Below are 21,260 nucleotides of genomic sequence, written 5' to 3' on the forward strand. Positions count from 1 at the left end.
TGTGATTAATAAAGAGCTAGAGGCAGATTTCTTTTTTTTCCATAGGGTTTAACATTCATTGTGGCTGGGTTTTTTTATTGGCTTTGTTTTGGTAATTTTGTTTGGAACAGTTTGATAGTAAAATGCCCCTAGCTTTTAAAACTGAGCATATCACACTACAGAAAGAATTTAAAGCATTTTAAAAAAAATCGTACTGCATAGTTTTCCAGTAACAAATTTTATTTCCTGACCTCAGATACTTTGTTTCTGAGAAATAAAGTATTCATCAAAGCAAAATTTGTTTGGCTTTTGTTTCAGTTTTTCATCTTGACTGATACCTCTAGTACAAGTAATGCTATTTTGAGTATCAGTAAAATAGTGAAAACATCTTAAAAGTTTTTGTTATCTACATTGACTGTCAGTTATCATTTAGGATTCTGTGCATAAATATTGCAATGGAGGAATGTTTAGTCAAAGCCTAAGTCAGCAAGCTTCTCAGTGTCTACGATCAAAGGCATCAACTTAAATAGGTCTGATCAGGCATTGCAGAAGAGGGCAGGCAGTTTCAGCTGAGCAAAAATCACAGAGCAAAGATGACAAAATTAATCAGTCATTTCTTTGGCAGTAAACAATAAGATAGGCTGAGGGTTGCAGATGAGAGAATTTTGAGATTCCTTGGAGATGTGCCTGCTTAACACCTGATTTATCTGAGCTTGTGCAGCCATAAAGATATGACCTTGATAAACAAAAAAGTGCTTTACAGCTACTCTAGTATTAAATCAGAGTCAATGTTGGATGTATGGTTATTGTAATTATATAATATTTGCTATCATCAAGGAATAGAAGAGTCTTGGAAATTAAAACTATATCTATGATCTATGTGTTTGTTTTAAAGAAGTAATAAAAAAGGTTAAATTCTACCTTGAAATGCTTAAAAAAATGTTATTTTAGCTAATAGTGACTTCTTTCTGTAAGGAAACATGCTATGTTATCTACTCCTGGAAAATAATATTATCTCAAAAAAATTCTGCTACAGTGAAGTTTCTATGTAACTACAGTCTGTTAGTCAACTCTGTATGCATGTTTGGATGTCCATCTTTTATAAAATAAAATATACATACATATTTGTATATGTGTGTGCATATGCATACATATGAATATATGTTCAAAGTACCTGACAAGTAAAAAATATTTCAATGAGAAATTATGACATATTTCTATGGCTGTATAAAACAGTGTGAAAAATTATAGTTTATTCTTATAGCTATATACTTAGCTGTCCTTAGAGACTGTATGTATGTCAGAGTCATAGCAACATTCTCCTTTGAGATTAGTCTGCTCCACTTCTAAGAATTTTATATTAGGCATTGGATTTGTTTGCAATCTCTTAAAATTACTTTTATACCCAGATTTAAAATGAAGGCATAATTAGTTCAGCATTGTATCTGCTGTGCCCTTTCACTTTAGTTAAATTCTTACTTGAATCGAAATATAGATTCATTTCTTCCTTTTGTGATGCTAAAAGGATGCTACTTACTGCAGTATCAAAGTGCAAGCTGTAATGGAATTTTTAACTACCTGGAAATTTTTAGTAGAGTTTTAATTTTGTAGTGTCAGTAACTTAAACAGTTCTTATTCTAAGTTTAGATGGAATTTCAATATAATTGATTAAATTGTAGCCTGAAAAGAAAGAAAGAAAACAGAAAAGATTGCATAAATTATTATAAACTCTACTTTTCCTCCCCAAATTTTACTGCAGTAGATACGTGAAATATGCAGATATGACCCACAAGTCTTCTGTACATGCGGTGAAAGAACTGTCTCTTCGAGTTAATCACCTTAACAGTTTACAGTCATTGGAGATTAGTATAGAAGAGACACTACTGTACCACCCTGCCAGTAAAACAGAATACAGGTCCACAAAGGTCAACTTAAGAGCAAAGTAGTTACTTTATTAAGCTTTGATCCTTCAGTCTTTAAAGATTGTGATCTACAAAAAATTTGTATGTAGATGGATTACAAGAAAGGCCACATTTTCTAGACTACACTGGAGAAAATGGACATGAACTCAGTGCCCATGTTCTAAACATACATGTGTAAGCTGGTCAAATATATCTAGTGTCTGTGCTTGAGAATATTTAGCCTGTTAAGCTGATTATCATGACAGATCCTAAATGCTTAGAATGGAAAAAAAAAAAAGGCCTTCGTAATGTAATATGTAATGTGTTCAGGTTTTGAAATAAAGCTACATATGTTTTATATGTGCGATATAGCCACATATGGCTTTTGAACTTGCTTATTTTAAGATGCTTATTCCACTATGTGTTTGGACATCTAATTAGCAATCTTATTTCAAGGGCAGTTCTAGCTGAAGCAGACTGCAGATGGCTCCTTCTGGGATTTGTCTTTAGTGTTGTAAGCTTCACCAAAATACTGTGTGTGCTTATTATCAGAAATATGGTCTCATTACACAAGCAGAATTAAAAAGCATCAGGTTTGGAAACTGAAATGTTCAGAAACATTGGAATATTTGTAAATCTGAAATCTGTTTTCATGATAGCAGATGAATTTTAATGGACCATCAAAGATTCCTTCAGGCTTCTGAAGAACTTAAATTCCCAGAACATTTAGCTTCAAACAAGTGCTACCTTAAAAGAAAGTCTGTGTGAGTTCCCTGCTATGAAACTGGGGAGCTGAAATACATGGGAACCCATACTCAAACCCATACTCTTCAGAATGAAGTATCTGCATGTCTCAGGGACCCTAAAGGAAGAATCAATTTTTTTGAGGTCCTCAATGTTAGAGAAATGTCTTGAGATGAACTTTCAGAAACTCTAGCTCTAGAGCAACCCCTCAGTGCTGAGAAGTCCAAAGCAGTTGATTCCCACAGCTTCCGAGTTCTATCTCATGAACTGCTGGGCTCCCTACCTTCTGCAGACAGTATTAGAAGACAATCGAGGGAGGAGTGTCCAGAGAAACTGTTAAGAAGCTAGTTTCATTTGGTATGCACCAAATGTTGTTCTAGAAAATTAAGTCAGTGTTTTGCAAACAAATTTACCTGACAATTTCACCTGATAAGACATTTGAAGAAATCATAATCTCCCATGAACTGGAGATGCTCAATTTCATCATCTCTGTTCAGAGGCTGTGTTGTAAAATCAAACACGTTATTCTAGGAAGTCTGAATGTCCACCTAGAAGCTAGTCTTCATTTCCCTCCTGCATTTTAAGTTTTACACTTTGATTTATTAGATTGTTGACACTAATGACATTGCTAATAACGTAGAGGTGTCTTTTGTCAGTTGTTACAGTAAATTCAAGACTTTCTGTCAAAGTTACTGCATAATTTTATATATCTGAAAAAGTTAGTTTACTTTTTCTCAGTCATAAAGATCTCAGACTTCATTGTCTTCACCCTGTCTTTTTTCTGTGCTTATTGAAAATGCCTAATGTATTTCCAGAACAATTTCAATAACACTGATTTCAGAATCATCTATAAGAAAGAAATATATTTTTTCATTAACTGATTCCAAACTGAAAGCAAGTTGAAGACAACTGACACTGGATCATCACTTATCATAGTTTTGCTAGCAGGCCCACTAAATACATAAAACGCAGTTACTTTTCTAAGTGTATCTGCAGTGAGAGCATTCTGTATGTACCATCTAAGAGATTAAAGACCAAATTATGCTTTCAGTTTTGTCTATGAAATATTGTTTTCTTATACCATGTCTACATGAACAGCCTTACTGTCCAGGTTGAGTTTGTAGATCTTTTTGTTGGATTCTTTAACATTTACTTTTACTTATAAACTGATCCAGATATCTGTTGATCGCTAGTGACAGGACAAAAGGCAACGGGCATAAAAATTTTTTTTAATGTCATGGTGGACAAACAATGGACAGGTTGTCCAAAGAAGTTGTGTGGTCTCCATCCTTGGAAATAATGAAAACCAGCAGCTATATTCCCCTCTTGAGCCTTATCTTTCCAAGATAAAGAAAGAATATCTACAGAATATCTGGATCAGTTTAGTAGTAAAAGTAAGTGTAAAAGAATATCTATGTCTCTCTTGTACTGGGAAGCCTAGAACTGAGTGCAGCACTCCAGGTGTGGCCTCACCAGAGCTTAGCAGAGAAGGATGACCTTCCTCAACCTACTGGCAACACTTTGTCTGATGCAGCCAAGGTTACCATTCACCATTGCTGCTCGTGTTCAACCTGGTGTCCATAAGGACCCCCAGCTCCTTTCTGGAGAGCTGCTTTCCAGCTGGGGGACCCCCAGCATATACTGGAGCCTGGGGTTGCTCTTCCCCAGATGCAGGACTTATCACTTCTTGTTGAACATCATGAAGTTCCTGTCAGCCCAGTTTTCCAGCCTGCTGAGATCCCTCTGGATTGGCAGCATGACCCTCTGGCATATCAGCCACTCCTCCCAGTTTCATGTCATGTGCAAACTTGCTGAGGGAACTCTCTGCCTCATCAGTCAGATCATTAATTAAGATGTTGAACAGGTATAAACCAGTTCTAATATCAATTTGCTCATGTTTGGTATATTTATTAATACTGAAGTTGAGTTTGTTGTGACTGCATAAGCCAAGACAATATTTTCTATCCTTTTTCTTTCCCCCCTTTAGTTAATGCACTAATTAGCCACGCACACACACAATTTCATAAAATATGTTGCTCTGGGGACATACAGGTGATGACCCTTATCTAAGATAATTTCCCAAACTGATATTTAAGTAATATCTTAGGTATAAATACATAAGAGAAACTGAAGAATGAAAGCCCTTGACTAAAAGGAAACCCTGTTCCCTCACCCCATTCATGCACACTTATTTTAGCCTGTAAGTATATACAAGTTGACCATTAATTGTGAGCAGTTTTAAGAAATAGCATCCACTTTATGGGCAGAAAACACACATATGTTACTTGATGTTCAGTGGTGAGCATTTTAAGAATATGTATGCAATCATTAAATTAATCCATAACAATGCTTCCATTTGGCAAGTAAGTCCTCTTTGTTCTTTAATCTACCATGTGAGACAAACATTCTGCTTCACTTGAAGCACCTAAAATAATACTTCTCCTATTACACAACTTCCTTTCAGTATATGAACTAGCTTCCACATTGATTGTGAAATCTCCAGTGTACTTTGAATGAGTTTATATCTGAATTGAGTGCCCGAAGGAATCACAAAAATCTGTCTTTTTTTTTAAGTGTAGCAATATAAGATTTTCATCTACAGCCTTATAATTGTAGCCCAACAGTGCCATCCACTGCTTCTCCAAATAATCTTCCAAATATTTCATCCTCACAGGATTTTAGGGAAAATATTACATATTGTGTCCTGTTAATATTTTACAGGGTAATTGCAAGATGCAGTTTTGTTTAAAGAAAGTCTAGGAAGAAAAGCTTGCACTAGGTAATAGAAGGATCTGCAAAGCACAGTCTTAGTAGTGAGAATAATTAAATCTAAAATACTAGATTTAACTTGGTCTTATTTCTAATATTTCCTACCCTCTCAGTCATAAATATATTCTCATTAAACATATCTACTGCTGTGGTAATCCTTATTGTTATAACCCACTATAATGTAATGAAAGGCACCTTCAAAATGTAAACAGCAATAGAATTAGCTTAGGTAGAGTACTGAACACTATTGTGCTGAATTGTACTGAACACTCAGTGTCTGAGCTTCTGCTCTTTGAGTAAGTGATGGAAATGAGTTGCAATTGCATCCTAGTAGTACTTTGCAGTCTCTAAATATCTTCGTCCTGTTATATGGTATTTCTAGCATAGAAATTTTTGTGGCAGCTTTATAATAAGTTTTAAGAACAGTTTCATTAAATGGCCATTTTTTTTCTAATGATTTCCTCAACTCTTGAATGTCAGAATCTCTGTCTTGATTCTAATTCAAACTTTTCACAGAGCCAAATAGGATATGAAAGCTTTTCCCTCAAAATCTCCATGTTGGGTTTCAAATGCCTTTCCTCAGAGATTTTCAGGTTATCTGGCATGACCTGAATTTTAGCTGCTGTTATAGGTCTGAGCTAATAGATTTTACTGCAGAGTTTTCTAGTTTTTTACCAGCAGTTAGTATAACTAACTCTGTTTCTCACTTCTTCATCTGAAAGTATATGGTGCCAGAGTGTTCTTGAAGTAATCAAATTGGACTGGAAAACCATTCCTAAGACATAAAAATTGCAACCATTGACAGTCTTAGAATTCTAGCTTCCTTTTTCTCCCTTCCGTCATTATATTTTCATGTAAAAAGAATACACAATATCTCTCCATTCTGCCAAATGAAAGTAATTTATTTACCAAACCCCTATGATTACTATGATGATAAATATTTTCAAATCCATGTGATGGATGTATTTTATCTATTTATTCATTTCTATACTTAACTGACAAAGAAATAGAAGTTCTTGACCCATGTATATTCAGTGAATCTTACAGAAACATTTCAGAAGAACATTCTGTCAGTGAAAGTCTAGTAATAGTCCTTCAGGACAGATTTCACAGCTGGGTCAATTCAGGTCTCAGGACTCAGGTTTTAATATGTGCTTTTCATATCTCCTATTTTCTATGCTTTAAATCTCCATATTGAGGAGTAAAAGCACTTTAAATCTCCATATTAAGGAGTAAAAGCACTTTAAATCTTCTTTGGCTATAGATAAAACACAAAATATTCCTTTTCTAAATTTTCTCCAGTCTTCTTATTCTTGATGTCTTGACTGCAGGACTTTGTTCTCCACTTTGTATGTAAGTGGAAATATGTATCGTTTGTGTTTTCTGAAGACCTGGCTAGGACAGCCTCCGTAGCACGCGGCTGGAATGGAGGGGCATTATTTCAGCAGTGCCTCAACCTTGCAGCCTAGAGTTAGGAGATCATAGTATAGATTTTAAAAGACTTTACTGTCCCACTCTTTCTGACAGTCAATAGGAGGCATGACAGGCTTTCAGGCAATTGGCTCAGGTTTCTGCAAGTCTTTGGGCTACTTGCAAGGGTTAAGGCAACAGGATCAGACTGTGGGAATCTCTTCAATATAGGTGATTCCTTGTCTTTCACAAAACAAATGGAACTGGTATGTATAGATTTTGAAAATAAAGGAATTAATTTTCAGAGACAATACATATTTTAAGATACCTAAGTGTTTTGACTTATCTTTTTGCGCTGTTTAGCATTTATCACATAAAATCTATTTCTATTATATCACATTAACATTACTGTAGACATCTTATGTAAATAGTAAGATTTGTACACAAGAAACACAAAGTATGTGTTCGCTAGCTATTCCATATCCTTACAAGTAGAGTGAGTTCTTCAATACCACTTATTTTGTGCATTTCATTATTTTATAGTGCTAGCTTTGAGATGCACACGAAAAGCATTCAGTACTGTGAGTTTCAGTGTGGTGCAAGTTACAGGGCAGGGATCAAGAAACACCTTGTGAAAGTAGTGTATTAAAAGCCAAATACATTTTATGGAAAAGTTAAATATACCACTAACCAGCATGATAAGGAAGACACCTTGTTAGGAATTGCATCAGCATATCATGCATGTTTCCAATTATTTAATTTTGTTTTTCATATCATGTACATTACATCATGGCATGACCTTTTTCTTATCCTTATTGTGTGCCTGAAGAGTGTATCTCCCAGAGTATTTATATAACGTCCTGAACGTCATCTACAATAGATATACTTTCCCAGCTGAAAGAACTGTGCATAATGCTTGTGTGTTTTATTGGTGTCTCTTTTGCCATATAGCACAAGTCATTCAATCCTATGCCCATAAAAAAGCTGATCCTAAATAGCAGCTCAGCTCTCATCTGAATGGAAAATAGTGTTGCTAGTGTTTCCAAATTTAACATAAGCATAGAAATTTTGCAAGTATCCCTGTAGTTACATGGAATGTTTGTGCTCCTTGTAATCCTTGTGAAGCGGAATCAAAGATGTCACAGACCCCATGCAGCAACTTAATGGAAAGTGAAATAAAATACTGCTCTCCTTTTTTCTTTACTGCTGACTGCTGCTAAGATTTCTGTGAATTAGCTTTCCTTAATACACACACAGGCTTTCTGCCTGGGACAGTGATTACCATTCACCCATTTCAGAGACAAAACAATGGAAATCTTGTCAATTATCTGTTGATTGAACTGTTTTAATTACAGACCCTCAAAATCTTTTTATTACTGATATTTTGTGTGCCACTACTGTTTCACTTTTCATCTTCTAGGCTGCATGAAACAAAGACATTTTATAACTGCAACTACTTTTGGTTAAAATAAGAATTAAAAAGAAATAAGTTTTTAAAAAGTGCAGAGTAAAAATCTGTTCTAAATCAAGGAAATAGCAAAGCTTTTATTTTCATTTGATAGATAATTACTATCTATGGATAGCAATGGATAGATTACTTTGATAGATAATTGCTATTGCAAGATAATTGCTAACTCGGAGGAGATTATATATAGCAGCCTGGCCCAAACAGAAGTGCTGTCTGTTGTTACTAGAATGTGGTCGCTTAGCAGCACTAAGAGTTAAACACAAATATCCCAGTGTTAAGGCCACATTGCTGCCTCACAAATGTGTATATCCTGTAGGTGCTGCCCTTTGTCTAGTGTTGCTATAGGCATTGATCGACCCTGAAATATAAGTTGTTTCTCCCACCAGTTACTGCTGAAGTGAAAATATGTAGACCACTTCTGAAGATGTGGTCATCTGTGTGAGGACAAAATGAAATTTGTACAGATAGAAACCACAGTGCAGCATACTTGAAACAGTTGGAACTGTACCACAAAAGGCAGCATAATGGAAAGTAAATCTAGATGTTCTAATGACATTTTTACATTTACAAATATATTTATATATAATGGTGACAGTCCTTTTATGAAACAATTGCAGGTGACATTATGTTTAGGAGATTTTCTCTGTGTAAACACTGCATAAGATGGTCCTTCTGTATGTCTCAGAAGAGCAGAATTTCACTTGAAAAGATTACCATTCCAGAAAGCAATAGTAATTTCGGACATCGGCAAATGGCTCTCTCAAAGTACTGATCGTGAGCTGTTGAGTCTTTCTTCTGTAAATAAGTAGTCTTGATAGAAATTGAAATGGTTACCTAACTACTGGAATTACAATAGCTACTATAAAATAATTTTAAACTTATTTCCTCACCTTCATTCCCTGCGCTAGAGAATGAATTTTTTAGCTGTCCTATTATGTCTCTGTACAGCGGCTGTTTCCAAAGAGCTGATCTGTTTTGGATCTGATAGCAAAAGCTTAAGTGGTGAGGGGCAAAATTGCCTTCTAGCAAAGACATAATCACCCATGCTTTTGCCACAGAGAGGGAGAATTGAAAAATTAGAAGACAGACCACAATACTACAGATACGTAGTATGTACTTTCTTTTTAAAAATATTCAGGTTTGGACCAATCCCATGGTTTGGAGGCACTAATTGTTAAATATTGGGTAAGGGTTAGAATTTTTGGGGTAGAATACCTAGTATGGGAGTTAGGATCAAATTTCTTAGAATTATAGAATCATAGAATCATAGGATAGTTTGAGTTGAAAGGGACTTTAAAGATAATTTAGTTCCATTTCCCCTTCCATAGAGAGGGATGCCACTTCCATTTCATGGAATTTGAGAGATGCCATGACATTCCTTACATGCCACTGCTTTATCAAGTGTTTGTATTTCCAAAGAGAATTTCATTTCTTTGTCATTATTAGCCTTTTCAATTAGAATTTTTGGGAGCAGGGAGCAAAATTAAGGCCAGCATACGTGGGTGCAGTTCTTCAGTATGGAGTGTGCCACTTCAGAAGTCTGACAACATTGATCCTGGCTTTAGGGTCTGCAAGCAAATATAGTCAGAACATGGCTTTTTCTGAAGAATGTGTGCTTAGGAACTAATCTAAAACTTTCCAGACATAATCCAGGCCTGAATGTTAAGACATGACACAGAGGTATTTTTCACTTTTATTTCATCTTAAAAAGGTTTTATTAGATGCTATTTCAAAAACATAGAATGCCTCGTTTAGCAGATTTATTTCATTATTTCATTATCATGTCATACATATTTAAATTCAATCACCTTTTGTTTATCACCTGTTAATTGAATTTTTCTATTGAAATAGTTTAATTACCCTCTTCAGTGGCCTGTCTTAAGAAACCTTTGCTTACATGTGAATATTTTGAATTAAGGATAAATGAAATCCCTTTTTGCTGTCAAAACCAAATTGTGAAAACACATTGCATGGCTTTGAAAATCAGTACACTCTATTAGCAGACCTGTCAATATAAAAAGTGCATTCCATTTCCACCTCTTGCTCTAATAACCTTTTCTATGTTACTCAGAGGCAGTTCACATAATCAGAGTATATTGTCAGCTTACTGGAGTTGGGGAAGCATGAAATGAAAATCACGTTAATATTGATCCAATTCTCTTACTTGCTAGTGTCCTTGATGTCCTTTGCACTGAGCAATAACTGTTGGTGTGATGTAGGTATTTTCCACTCAGCTTTTACTGTACTTTTGTAAAATGGCTTGAAAGACATTTAGGAAAATTTAATTGCTCTTAATTATTTTGCTTGTGTATCATCCTTGCCTGTTGAAACAATCCACAGCAGAATTTGGTTTCTTTCTCTAATTTATCAGAATATGCCAAGGTGCTGCCTTTCAAACTGTCAGGGATTTGTAGAGGTCACCAGTCATGAAATATGAATCCATTCTTGTGTGTACAAGTTACAGTGGCAAACTACATCTTAATCCAAATATAAACATTTGACTGTTTAAAGTTCCCATTAGAGGGACTTCCTCTGGTTCCAGTCAGAATGAAGACTGCCTTTCAGGAGCCTAAAATACATTGAAATGTTTGCTGGACTGGGCATATCTGACTCTGTCACCTGCTGGCTGTTTGCAGTCAGTGCTGAATCACTGCAGGGTCCTTCCTCTTATGCTCTGAATTCCTGAAATCTCAAATATATATAATGGCAATATTGACAACTTCTAAAACTTAATTTCACAACCACTCTGAGTCTGTTTTCCTATCTGTAAACTAAAAAGTATAATGAGTGCCCACCATAGTACATTCACCTTTATTTTTATGTAGGATCTTTTTATTAATATACAGCATTCTGACTTTAACTACAGGTATGTGTTGTTTAAAAAGCCTCAACCTCATCTGAGAAACATGTTCATTCTGGCCTTGCCTGTATTTTCAGTCTCCTCAGTGGCATAGCTTGTGTCAGTCTCATTTTACAATGCAAAATATCTGAGAATTTTAAAGAGGAAAACATATACAGCAGTAAAGTACTTATTTATAAATGACTTACACGAAGAAGATAATTTGGTCAGATATTAGGTATATAGAATGTCTATGATTAAATTTTCAGGTATTTATTATAGAAAATAAAAATGTGGTTTGGTTTTACTTCTGGTGGAAGTATTTTCCAGTACAAATATATGCGATTTTTAATTTCTATGCAATTTTCATAGTTTTTCTCCCTCATTTCTTCAAAGATCTTTAATAATGAAAATGTGATTTAGATTTCTCTGGTTTTTATTAAATCTATTAAAACCAGCCTTCCTTTATTAACAGTCCCCTCTCGATTCTCTGGGGAAACTAAATTATATGCCAGTCAAAGCTGCCAGTTCCAGAAACACATTGCAATTTAAATAGCAACTCCAGCAGACACAGGTGGGGACAGTTCATCGTGATATACCAGCACCAGGCTGCTACACAAAGCCAGATTAGTCTCTTGAGCAGACCCAAGAATACCTGGTGCACATTTCCCATGGAATGAGCGCAGTCCTAGGAGGGCTGGCTCTGTAGTCGTATGGAAAGATACTAGGCTGAGATGGAGTGGTCACCATGCTGATGATTTAATCTTACTGGGTTTTGTAGAGGTCAGTTTACAGACTCCTAGGCAGCTGCTCTGCATAACTGTGACTGCTGAAAGGGTACTGGTACCTAATCAAGTTAGGAAAGATTAGCAAAGATAGCAGGGGTTTAAACTGTTAGAATATATAAAGCAAGAAGATTATCTAGCAAATCTTTTTTCTAAGTATTTTAAACTATTATTAATGTCAAATGAACAAAAAAAGGTAGATAATAGTGTTACATTTTAATTCTGTGCATAGGTAAGCTCAGTTCTTCCTGTAAAAGAAAAAAAATCTCTCTCAAGAAAAAGCCTTATTCTTTCAAACTCTGTTGATAAATTATATTTTACCTGTGATATAATTTCATGGTTCACATCACAACCTGTCAGGTAGCCTCTTGTGAGAAACTAATTCTGAATTCCTTTATTAATAAAATACTAAAAACTGTCTTATGGGATTAAAGTTCAGCAAGGAAAACAGTGTTCTACAGAGCAGTACATTCCAGTGATCTGTAAGGAGTAGAAAGCAAGTTTACCCTTAAAAGTTTCTGAGGAGAGCTAAGCTTCACAAAAACTCTACTTTAGCCACTATAAAAGAGAGTTTTTAATTAAATGCAGAATTTTACTGTAAAAAGAACAGACTTTACTTATGTCAAAATGCTCCTTTAGAAGCCACATAAAACTGTAAAAGACAGTATATGAAAAAGATTTCTTATAGAAAAGAAGAACACCATCCCATGAAGCAGATTTCCAGATGTTTGGAAACATTAGAATTTCCTGTCAGTATATTTAGGTAACATTAAAATGAGGTTAACTTTCCATTCTGCCATCTCTCCTCAAAGATCAAAGAAGACTCACTGCATAAATTGCCTTATCGGTAGTTTGTTGAAGTAAACTATGGAAACAACTTTATAAGAAGCAGTAGTCTCCTTTTGTTGGTTACAGTATTACCAAGCAAATGTTTCTTAAAATTAACCATGTTTTTAGCCTCATTTTTACTAAATTCAGAGAGGAAAAGTATAATACACCAAATTTGAATATATAATAAATGGATAGAAGTAAAGAGAGAACAGAAAACTCCCTCACTGTGTTCAACTAAAGCATATTAATTAGTGTAATGTCTAATGAAATACGTGTACATAAGCATAAATGTAATCAACAATATGTTTGTACTGATAATTTTAAAGTTTTATTTAGAATCAGTTTAGGGGGATCTGGGCACTTACAAAGTCTTTGAAAAGTAGATTGCATCCGTAGAAACCTGTTGTGACCTACAGAACCCAATTGGGAATTCATTGACTTAAATGAAAGTAGAGTGGCAAAAATTCAAATGTTACAATAAAAATACCCACCTGTCCATCCCCAACTGATTAAATATTACCTGTATTAAATACTTCTAGGGGCTGTAGTTGCAAGTTAGCGTGAGATTCTCCTGTTCTTGAGAAAGTATGAGGTTTTGAGGGATTTTGGTAATGGTTTTGTGGTTGTTTTGAGGTTTTCTTGAATGCTTAATAATTTCTGTTTAAGGAAAAATAATGCTACTGGAAGAGAGATTAGTAAATTCTTGGCAATACTGTACAAGTTTACTGTGCAGCTCATACAACCTTTCAGATATATAAAATACACATCCTTCCATGGAAGTTGAGGTTTTATAAAAGAGCAGTGGTTGGTTTCTTTAATTTCTTCTAAAGATGAGCTGGTTTCGATTATCCTGAAGTTACTGTAGGAAGCCAGTTTGTAACATGCATATTTACAAAAATAATCAAGATGAAAACAGGTGTAACAAAAGAGGGATTTTTTTTTTTTTGATAGCTTATCTAGTCCTATACGTACATTTTCTTTAAATACGTTTAAGACAGAGCCTTTGAGTTTCAGCTTCACCTGGACTTTGGTGCAACCTGAGTGATTTATTTCCTTTCATTTCTTTGCAAAATGTATTTTTAAGAAATAGTTTGCTGGTTATTTCAAAGCTCCTTTCCAAATCCCAGTCTATCCCTTAAGTTTATCCCTTAAAACATCCCTTCAGAAGGAACTTGACTAGGACAAGAACTGATAGCATCTGCCAATTCCAGTTCTCTGTGCTCCAGTGTCACAACCTTGCTTTCTTGAAATGACATCTAGTTTAATTTTATTTTTTTTCTTATTTGAATGAGTTTGAAACATTTTCCAATTAGACTTAGGAACTAAGTCTATTTATTTTCATATTGTGTCTTTAAGACACTCCTTGTGTGTTAAAGAGGTTTAAATATCTGGACATGGATTTAATTTCATTATAATTTTGCTGGGGCTCTGAAAAAAAAAATTAAGTTTTGATTTTTTTCAAACACACTGAAATATCAAGTACTCATTTATTCATCTCTCCTTTTTATATCATTGTTAACAATACTAGACATAGTTTTATGTCATATAATTTTTTATTCAGTTTGTTGTCTGGTTTTAAAGAGATGAGTTGTTTTTCTTCTTACTCTTACTTGTAGAGGTTCTCTTTTTTTTTAAACCTTTTTGAAGTCATCTTGAAATATAAAAATAGAACATCTGTGACAGATCTGGTTTGAACGTATTTCACATTTCAGGATCCAAGGAGATCTGGTGGTCTGTGGTATTCGCTTGTTAATTTCTTGATGAATGGGTAGAAAGGCCACGAAGTGCACTCAGTACAGCACGTCTTCCGAAGATAGATGATCTCAAATAAATTCTATTCCCAATCACTTTTTGATTTGTTAGGTGTTAAACCATTTCTTTGTAAGGACAGTGTTTACAAGCCTTGTAATGAGACAGCCCTGTGAGACCTTACTCCTCTTGCTGTAATTTTGATAAATGGAACTCTAATTCATAAAGGATATAGTGATTGAAGGGCAACTCTGGGTCTCGTACACTTTCATTTAGATAAATGTTTGGTACAGTATAGCAAAACTGAGGTGCACTCAACAAAGTGATAAATTTTAACAACAGCCAAACCAGAGCTTTTTTCCATCAAGACAAAGAAGCACTATTTACTGTATTTCCTTTAAATAAATGTATTTTTAATATTATGAACCAGAATGGATTTTAGAAACATTTGTCTTATTACTAAGCTCCAAATTTGTGAAACTAATTTAATGTCTTCTATTCCACCATGTTTCTTATACCTGTGTCTGGCAATATTTCTATAACCTCATACCCTCATCACAAGGGATTTAAAATACCCCAAATTTCATGTTCTTATGATGTTATTTTGAGTGTTAATAATAATCTGGGGGTTTGGACTTCTTTTCTTGTAATTTTAAAAATATGTTTTCATGCATAAATAATTTTAAAGAATTGTCATAATCAGTTACAGAAATGGTTGACTCTACACCAGATTAGTACTTTTCGAGTAATTAATTTGAAGATTATCACATTTTATAAAGCTCAGAAACTTACATAACACTCACTAGAACTACCAAAAAGGAAGAGAACACTGTTTTCATGCTTTCTTCCTTCACTGTGTTAGTTCATCTCAGGCCTGGTCTTCTCTAATGTCACATGCTTCACAACAGGAGCTGTTACTTGTGTCAAACTCCCGTGCTGTAAACACAGTTTTAACAAGATCCTGACCTACTGATTAAATACTCAGGACGATTCTGGTGTATTAAAACTGAAATTCTGTTACAGCACATTAATTCTTTGTGTTTTTCCAAGCTCCTACCTTTCTTGCTTCTTTTTGTGAATTAGAGACAAAAAAAAAAATACAAACCAAACTGAAAACTTCTACAACCATTAGATAACTGATCCGGTTTTATATTGGACAGATAATTACAGTTAGTTGTATTAAGTGAAAAACCTATGCAAGTGAAATAATGATCACAGCCTAATAACTGAACACACCAAAACACAGCATATTAGTATAGAGCAGCATTGTCTTAATCATTATCAATATGGACGTAATGGAGTCAGCAACAAACAGGAAGACTAGACATCCTGTCCTTAATTTTGAGCTTTGTGAAAAAAAAGGGGTTTTGCTTACTTGTTTGTCTTTACATTTTCAGAGTTTCAGAATATAGTTTCGGAAATAGCGATACTGAAATAACAATACTGAATAAAAGGTTAATATTAGGCAATGTAAACATGAGTTATCTCAACCTGTGATGAAGTCCCATATCAAGTGGCATGTTAACAGTGATCTTCAAACAGAATAAACACACCTACAGAAAAATATGCCTCTAGCATTTTTATTTATATCCTGTGACTCTGATGTGCACAAATTAATTAAAAGACTCTTACTAATTATAAGAGTAGGAAGTAAAATCTTAACACCTTCACGACTGTAATAACAAAACTGCCTGACACATCAGCTCCATTTCATGTATCTATTTTCACTAACCTATCTGCTTACTATATTCCTGTTAGTTGTTCTGTATTAATAGGAGGCCATGAGTCTTTCTGGGCTTTACCTCAACATTTTACATCTGCCATAGTAGTGTGCACAGAAACAGAATCACAGAATATTCTGAGTTGGAAGGGACCCACAAGGATCATCAAGTCCAACTCTTAAGTAAATGGCCCATATGGGGTTTAAACCCACAACCTTGATGTCATTAGCACCATGCTCTAATTCATCCTGTTTAAGTTCAGGCATTGTGGAAAGCAAACAAAATCCACATGTGCGTGGTTTTGCTCAGATTTCACACATCATTCTGTAGTTTACTAGGAAGCAAATTTCCAAATTATCCTATAAAAAGGAGAAATTACTTTTGGATTTTATTCCTTGGTTAACAGAAGTGGAGATGCCCAGATCTTGTATGGTCCAAGGTGAAAGTGCAGCATTTTCTGTTTAAGAAAAAAAAAAATAGAAAGCTTTCTTACCTGATGCTACTGTGAATCCATAGTACTGAAAATAAAACTTATGACCTATCCCCAGCTAAGAAAAAAAATCCTGTGAGGAAGTCACAGCAGTTACATGAAAACTATTCATTATATGAAAAATACTTATGATTCTATCATTTGACCAAATAATGATTAATTTTTTATACCATGAGAATAAACTCTTGATCTTCCCAAAATGTACTAAGGTATATCTCCTGCCATAAGGAACCATCAAGCTGAATAGAAAAAGTAAGTTGTAGTCAAGAAAAATGAGTATTACCCATGATAACCTTTGGGTAATTGGCACATGTCCATACACTAACATTTTTACTGTGCTCCTTAAAAACACACACACAGATGCGCACCAAAGTTCTCTCACTGTGCTTGTCTTTTTTCTGTCTTTTCTGAATCTCTGCATAGCCTCCCTTGTTGTTACTGTATATTGAGATAACCCATCTCCTACTTCACCATCCTGTCTCACCTATCTCAAAAGAAAAAAATCCTGACAGATTTTGGATTCCTGAAAGCAGCTTCTTAGTTTCAAGTAGGTGGTGTGCTCTCCCAGAGATCAGTCAGAGTCGGGGCACCAGAAACCCAAGAGAAACTCCTGCTGAATTTCTTGCAGGTGGAAAACTAATGGAACAACACTGAGCACAAAGTAAATACCAATTATTAAAACCAGAACTTTGGTCTTTGCAGAACAGTTTGTATTTTATTCAGGACAGGACAGAAAAAAGAGTAAGACTGCATATTTTTTAAACCTTGGTAAAGTTTTAGAAAATGTTTCTTCCCTTTTTCGATAAAGATGATTTATACTGTATTTTTTTTACTACTTGACTGTGGTTGTTTTATTCAGCTAAATTCACAACATTTGTAACTTTTTTAGGCACTGAAGAGGATGTAGTGAAGTCAAAGAAAACTTTCCGAAGTCAAGCTGTGGTAAATCAGAATGCAGAAACAGAACTTATGCTGGAAGGAGATGATGATGCTGTTAGCCTGCTCCAAGAGAAAGAGATTGATAACCTTGCAGGTAATTATACTTTTCATTAGAACTAAGATATGAGCCAAAAAGGCTCTTTTAAACTTGTTAGCTCTTAACCTTTATGGTTAGTGTCTTAGTATTGACAGCTAAGCATGTAATTGCAGTATGAACAGATTCTTTGTATTCTAGATTTTATTACTCCTTCCCTACTTCCAGGAACCGATAATCAGGGGAACTGATTACAAAGCATTTGCCAATTGTACAGTCTTTGAGCAAAGATGTGAGAAATAGCAATACCTCAAGTGCCTTTATTACTGCCTGTGATTTGTTCAAAAGTCTGTAAAAACCACTGTGGAAACTCTCTTTTTTAATTATCTTTTTAAATGGAAATGCAGACTAATTTTACAACTCAGTTTTGTGAGTCAGAGTGTGGCTGTGTGCATTCATGACCTGCTCCCAAGTGCCACACAGCTTGTGGAGAGACACCTACACTCCTCCTGGCCTCCACTTCTCGCAGTGATGGAGTTTAGGGGGATCTGTAGTATCTCAACCCATCTGTCATAGCAGGAGAAAAAGTTGCCCATTTTGAGCGAGGACTAAGACAGAATGAAGCTGTAACCAAACTATGAACTTTGTTAATTAGCATACGAGCTGGGAATGAACCCTCCATAAATATGCACACGAGACAGCCCTTCTGGTCCTTTCTCCCTTGGTGAAGGATGCAGTGAGATCCCAGTTTCATCCATCTTCTAGAAGGTTCTGTTACAGATCTGTCTTGAGCCAATACTACCTTTCCTGGGGAAGTACTCTGGAAATAAAGGCATGTTAAAAGTCAAAAATGCACTCTCAGATGGGATAAAAATGTGAGAACTATGAAATTCGGTATGAAATTTTTTAGATTAATTTACTTTGGAATACATTTATTAAACTACTCCACTGAGGGAAAGTTTTGTAATGTCATGATTTTTTTCTTCATAATTGAATTTCTAAAATATCTGTCTTTGCTCCTATGCTTTCTTCTGATTCCATAGTGGAAGTCTGTAGCAAAGCCAAGATCATAAATGGATGACTAAAAAATAAAAATAAAAACAAAACAAAAAGAAAAAAACCATCCAATCAAATAAAAAAAATTGCCTCTGTGGAAGTTAGTCTCATACTTTGAAACTAGAGCAGAGGAGAGGGGGGAAATAAATGCTTTTATTTGGGAGCAACAATCAGTATATGTTTATCACAGTTAATATGTCAATCTGCTTGCTTTCTCAATCTGCAGCTAACCATTGCTGAGACACTGTTGTCCAAAGTCAATAAAGTAGTGCATCAAGCAGGACTATGAGTGGGAAAATTTGATCAGAGTCCCTTTCTCCTTTAGAAGGAAAAACTCAGTACTGCTTTGGCTAAATTCTGATATCTAAGAACAGTACTTCCAATTAGTATGCATAAAGTATCTTAAAAAGCTGTTTAAAGGCAGCAATATTCATTTACACTGAAATATTGATTAAAACTGCTAAGTGGGCATGAAAAATTCTTACCCTGTTTGGAAAATCTGTCAGCTATGATGTTCTTCTCTGTGTCTTAACACTGCAATTTTGTTCAAACGCACTGATGCAATACAATCCTTATAGCTACCTCCCTCTGCAAAGACCTAGTATTTTAATGTGTCCTTAAGTATTAATGTGCAATGTATCCTGTTACTGGAGATCGCTGCTGGATGACATTCCCTTCTCCTTCAGTACATGGCACAGTCATTCTAGTCCTTTGCTTTTACAGTTTGTAGACACTGGGAAATATTGTCAGTATTGCAAAAGCAGAAACAATAGTGAAACAAATCAACTTTTGAAATATTGGCAGGATGACTTTGTGTTCCCCATCAATGCTAATAGAGCAAGCAAACTGCTTCCAAGTGTGGTGAGGTGATGGGATAAAACCAAAACCTGTGAACTTCTCAGAAAGAACCTACATTCAACTATCTGATTTTTACTATTAGATTAACTGCAGCCTTTGCTACTTGACTCTCACTCATTTTTGGAGCTGAAGTGATTTTGAGAGTTAATAGTCACACACAGTATCATATGTGTCTTCTGTAAATTTTGCCCACTGACCAAAAAAACCTGAATCCCCCAATACCCCCTGTTTAGCTACCAATTTTGCATGATTTTGCATATAGCGATGTCACTGTTTTTCACAATTTTCAATGTATAGAATGTGACTCTGAAACTTGAGTCCAATAATTGAAATCAAGAAAACAGTAGGCAAGGAAGTTAGGTTTTATGCCTAAGAAGATTAGAACAACTTCTGATGGCTCTGAAGAGCCACATTGTCCATTCTTGTCTAATTCTAAAGAGATATATAGTTCAGTATACACGATCAGGAAATCTTTGGGATATATCAAGTTATGGTATAGCACAGCATCATTTATATCTAGTTACTTTTCAAAGTGGAATGACACATAGGAATTTCTATATTCAGATATGCCTCCAGTTTAACTTTAAAGCTTAAATCAATTTAAACCTGGTTTACAACGATTTGGACTGTCTCAGTAAAGGACAGGAATTAAACAAAATCTTTATAAACCAGGTTTCAATTGATTTAAGATTGCCCACGTTTTAGTAAAACAATTTAGCATTGTTTATTCCATTAACTAAGGCACATTTTAAACAGATGAGACCTTAGGTTTCAGAAAATTTCTAACTAAGAGAATATAAATAATAAAATATTTTTATTTGTGAACTTAAAACTGAAATAAAGGAAAGTTTGAAACAGATTGAGATCATTCTTAGGAAGTTATCTGTGCATACCTTTTGTTCCAGAGACTCTTTATAGTTTTTCATCAACCATGTGGCACAAATCAGTGTAAAGTTCTCTTTGATAAATTGCATATGGGATGGAGAATTTTTAAATAATTATAGTCTGAATATTTGTATTATATAATCTTATATTCCATATATTGCAATTGCAGTTGGTCAGATTTCATTATATTAAGCAACATTTTAATAAAATATAAAAATCTGATTCCATGTTATTATAGTTATAAGTTTGCATCATGATTTTTAACCAAAGGAGTATTGAAACTGTCTTACAATATGAGTTAGCAAAAGACTTTGTTCTTGTTTCAGCATTTACATATTAAAATATTTCGCATGTTTCTGTTTCAGTTTTAGCTCCTTTTCTTCCCAGACTGTTCACTTCAAGAGGCAAGTCACATCTCTCTTAGAACTAATGATTGAGATAGCCCAGTCAATTTTAACAGTTTCCTAATATATTGTGAATCTGTGGGTAATACAATCAAACCCACTGTAGTGAATTGATACTACTAACTCTTGGCCTTTTCTTTTCTGCTTATATTTCCTAAAGCTGCAGTAGGGCTCTTAAATACTTACCTTTTCTCTTAAGATCCTGAGAATGTAAATTTGCTAACAGTTTGTCTCCTGCTTAGTAGGTGATTTTTTCAGAATGAAAAATATGTGGATGTGTTCTGATATTGTAAGCTTGCATTCTTACAGGGGAATATGTTCTAATAGATATTGAATTTTCTTTTCCCAAAGTTGTTTTTTTTAAAGCACCAATCTTGTAGTAAACTAGATCATTAAAA

At 34.7% G+C, this 21,260-nt stretch overlaps 1 protein-coding gene across 11 annotated transcripts in view; it reads left to right on the forward strand.

Moving 5' to 3' along the window:
- NBEA (neurobeachin) overlaps positions 1-21,260 on the forward strand; it is a 473,951-nt gene that overhangs the window by 285,196 nt on the left and 167,495 nt on the right. For 6 of the 11 annotated variants that reach the window (XM_064645533.1, XM_064645538.1, XM_064645539.1 and 3 more), the window contains 2 exons: positions 17,576-17,719; positions 20,824-20,862. In XM_064645533.1, coding sequence (XP_064501603.1) covers positions 17,576-17,719; positions 20,824-20,862 — 183 coding nt within the window. The remainder of the gene's footprint in view (positions 1-17,575; positions 17,720-20,823; positions 20,863-21,260) is intronic. The other 5 variants (XM_064645536.1, XM_064645535.1, XM_064645540.1 and 2 more) reach the window with 1 other exon arrangement.

Source organism: Pseudopipra pipra, chromosome 2 (genome assembly GCF_036250125.1).
Source record: "Pseudopipra pipra isolate bDixPip1 chromosome 2, bDixPip1.hap1, whole genome shotgun sequence".
Classification (NCBI taxonomy): domain Eukaryota; kingdom Metazoa; phylum Chordata; class Aves; order Passeriformes; family Pipridae; genus Pseudopipra; species Pseudopipra pipra.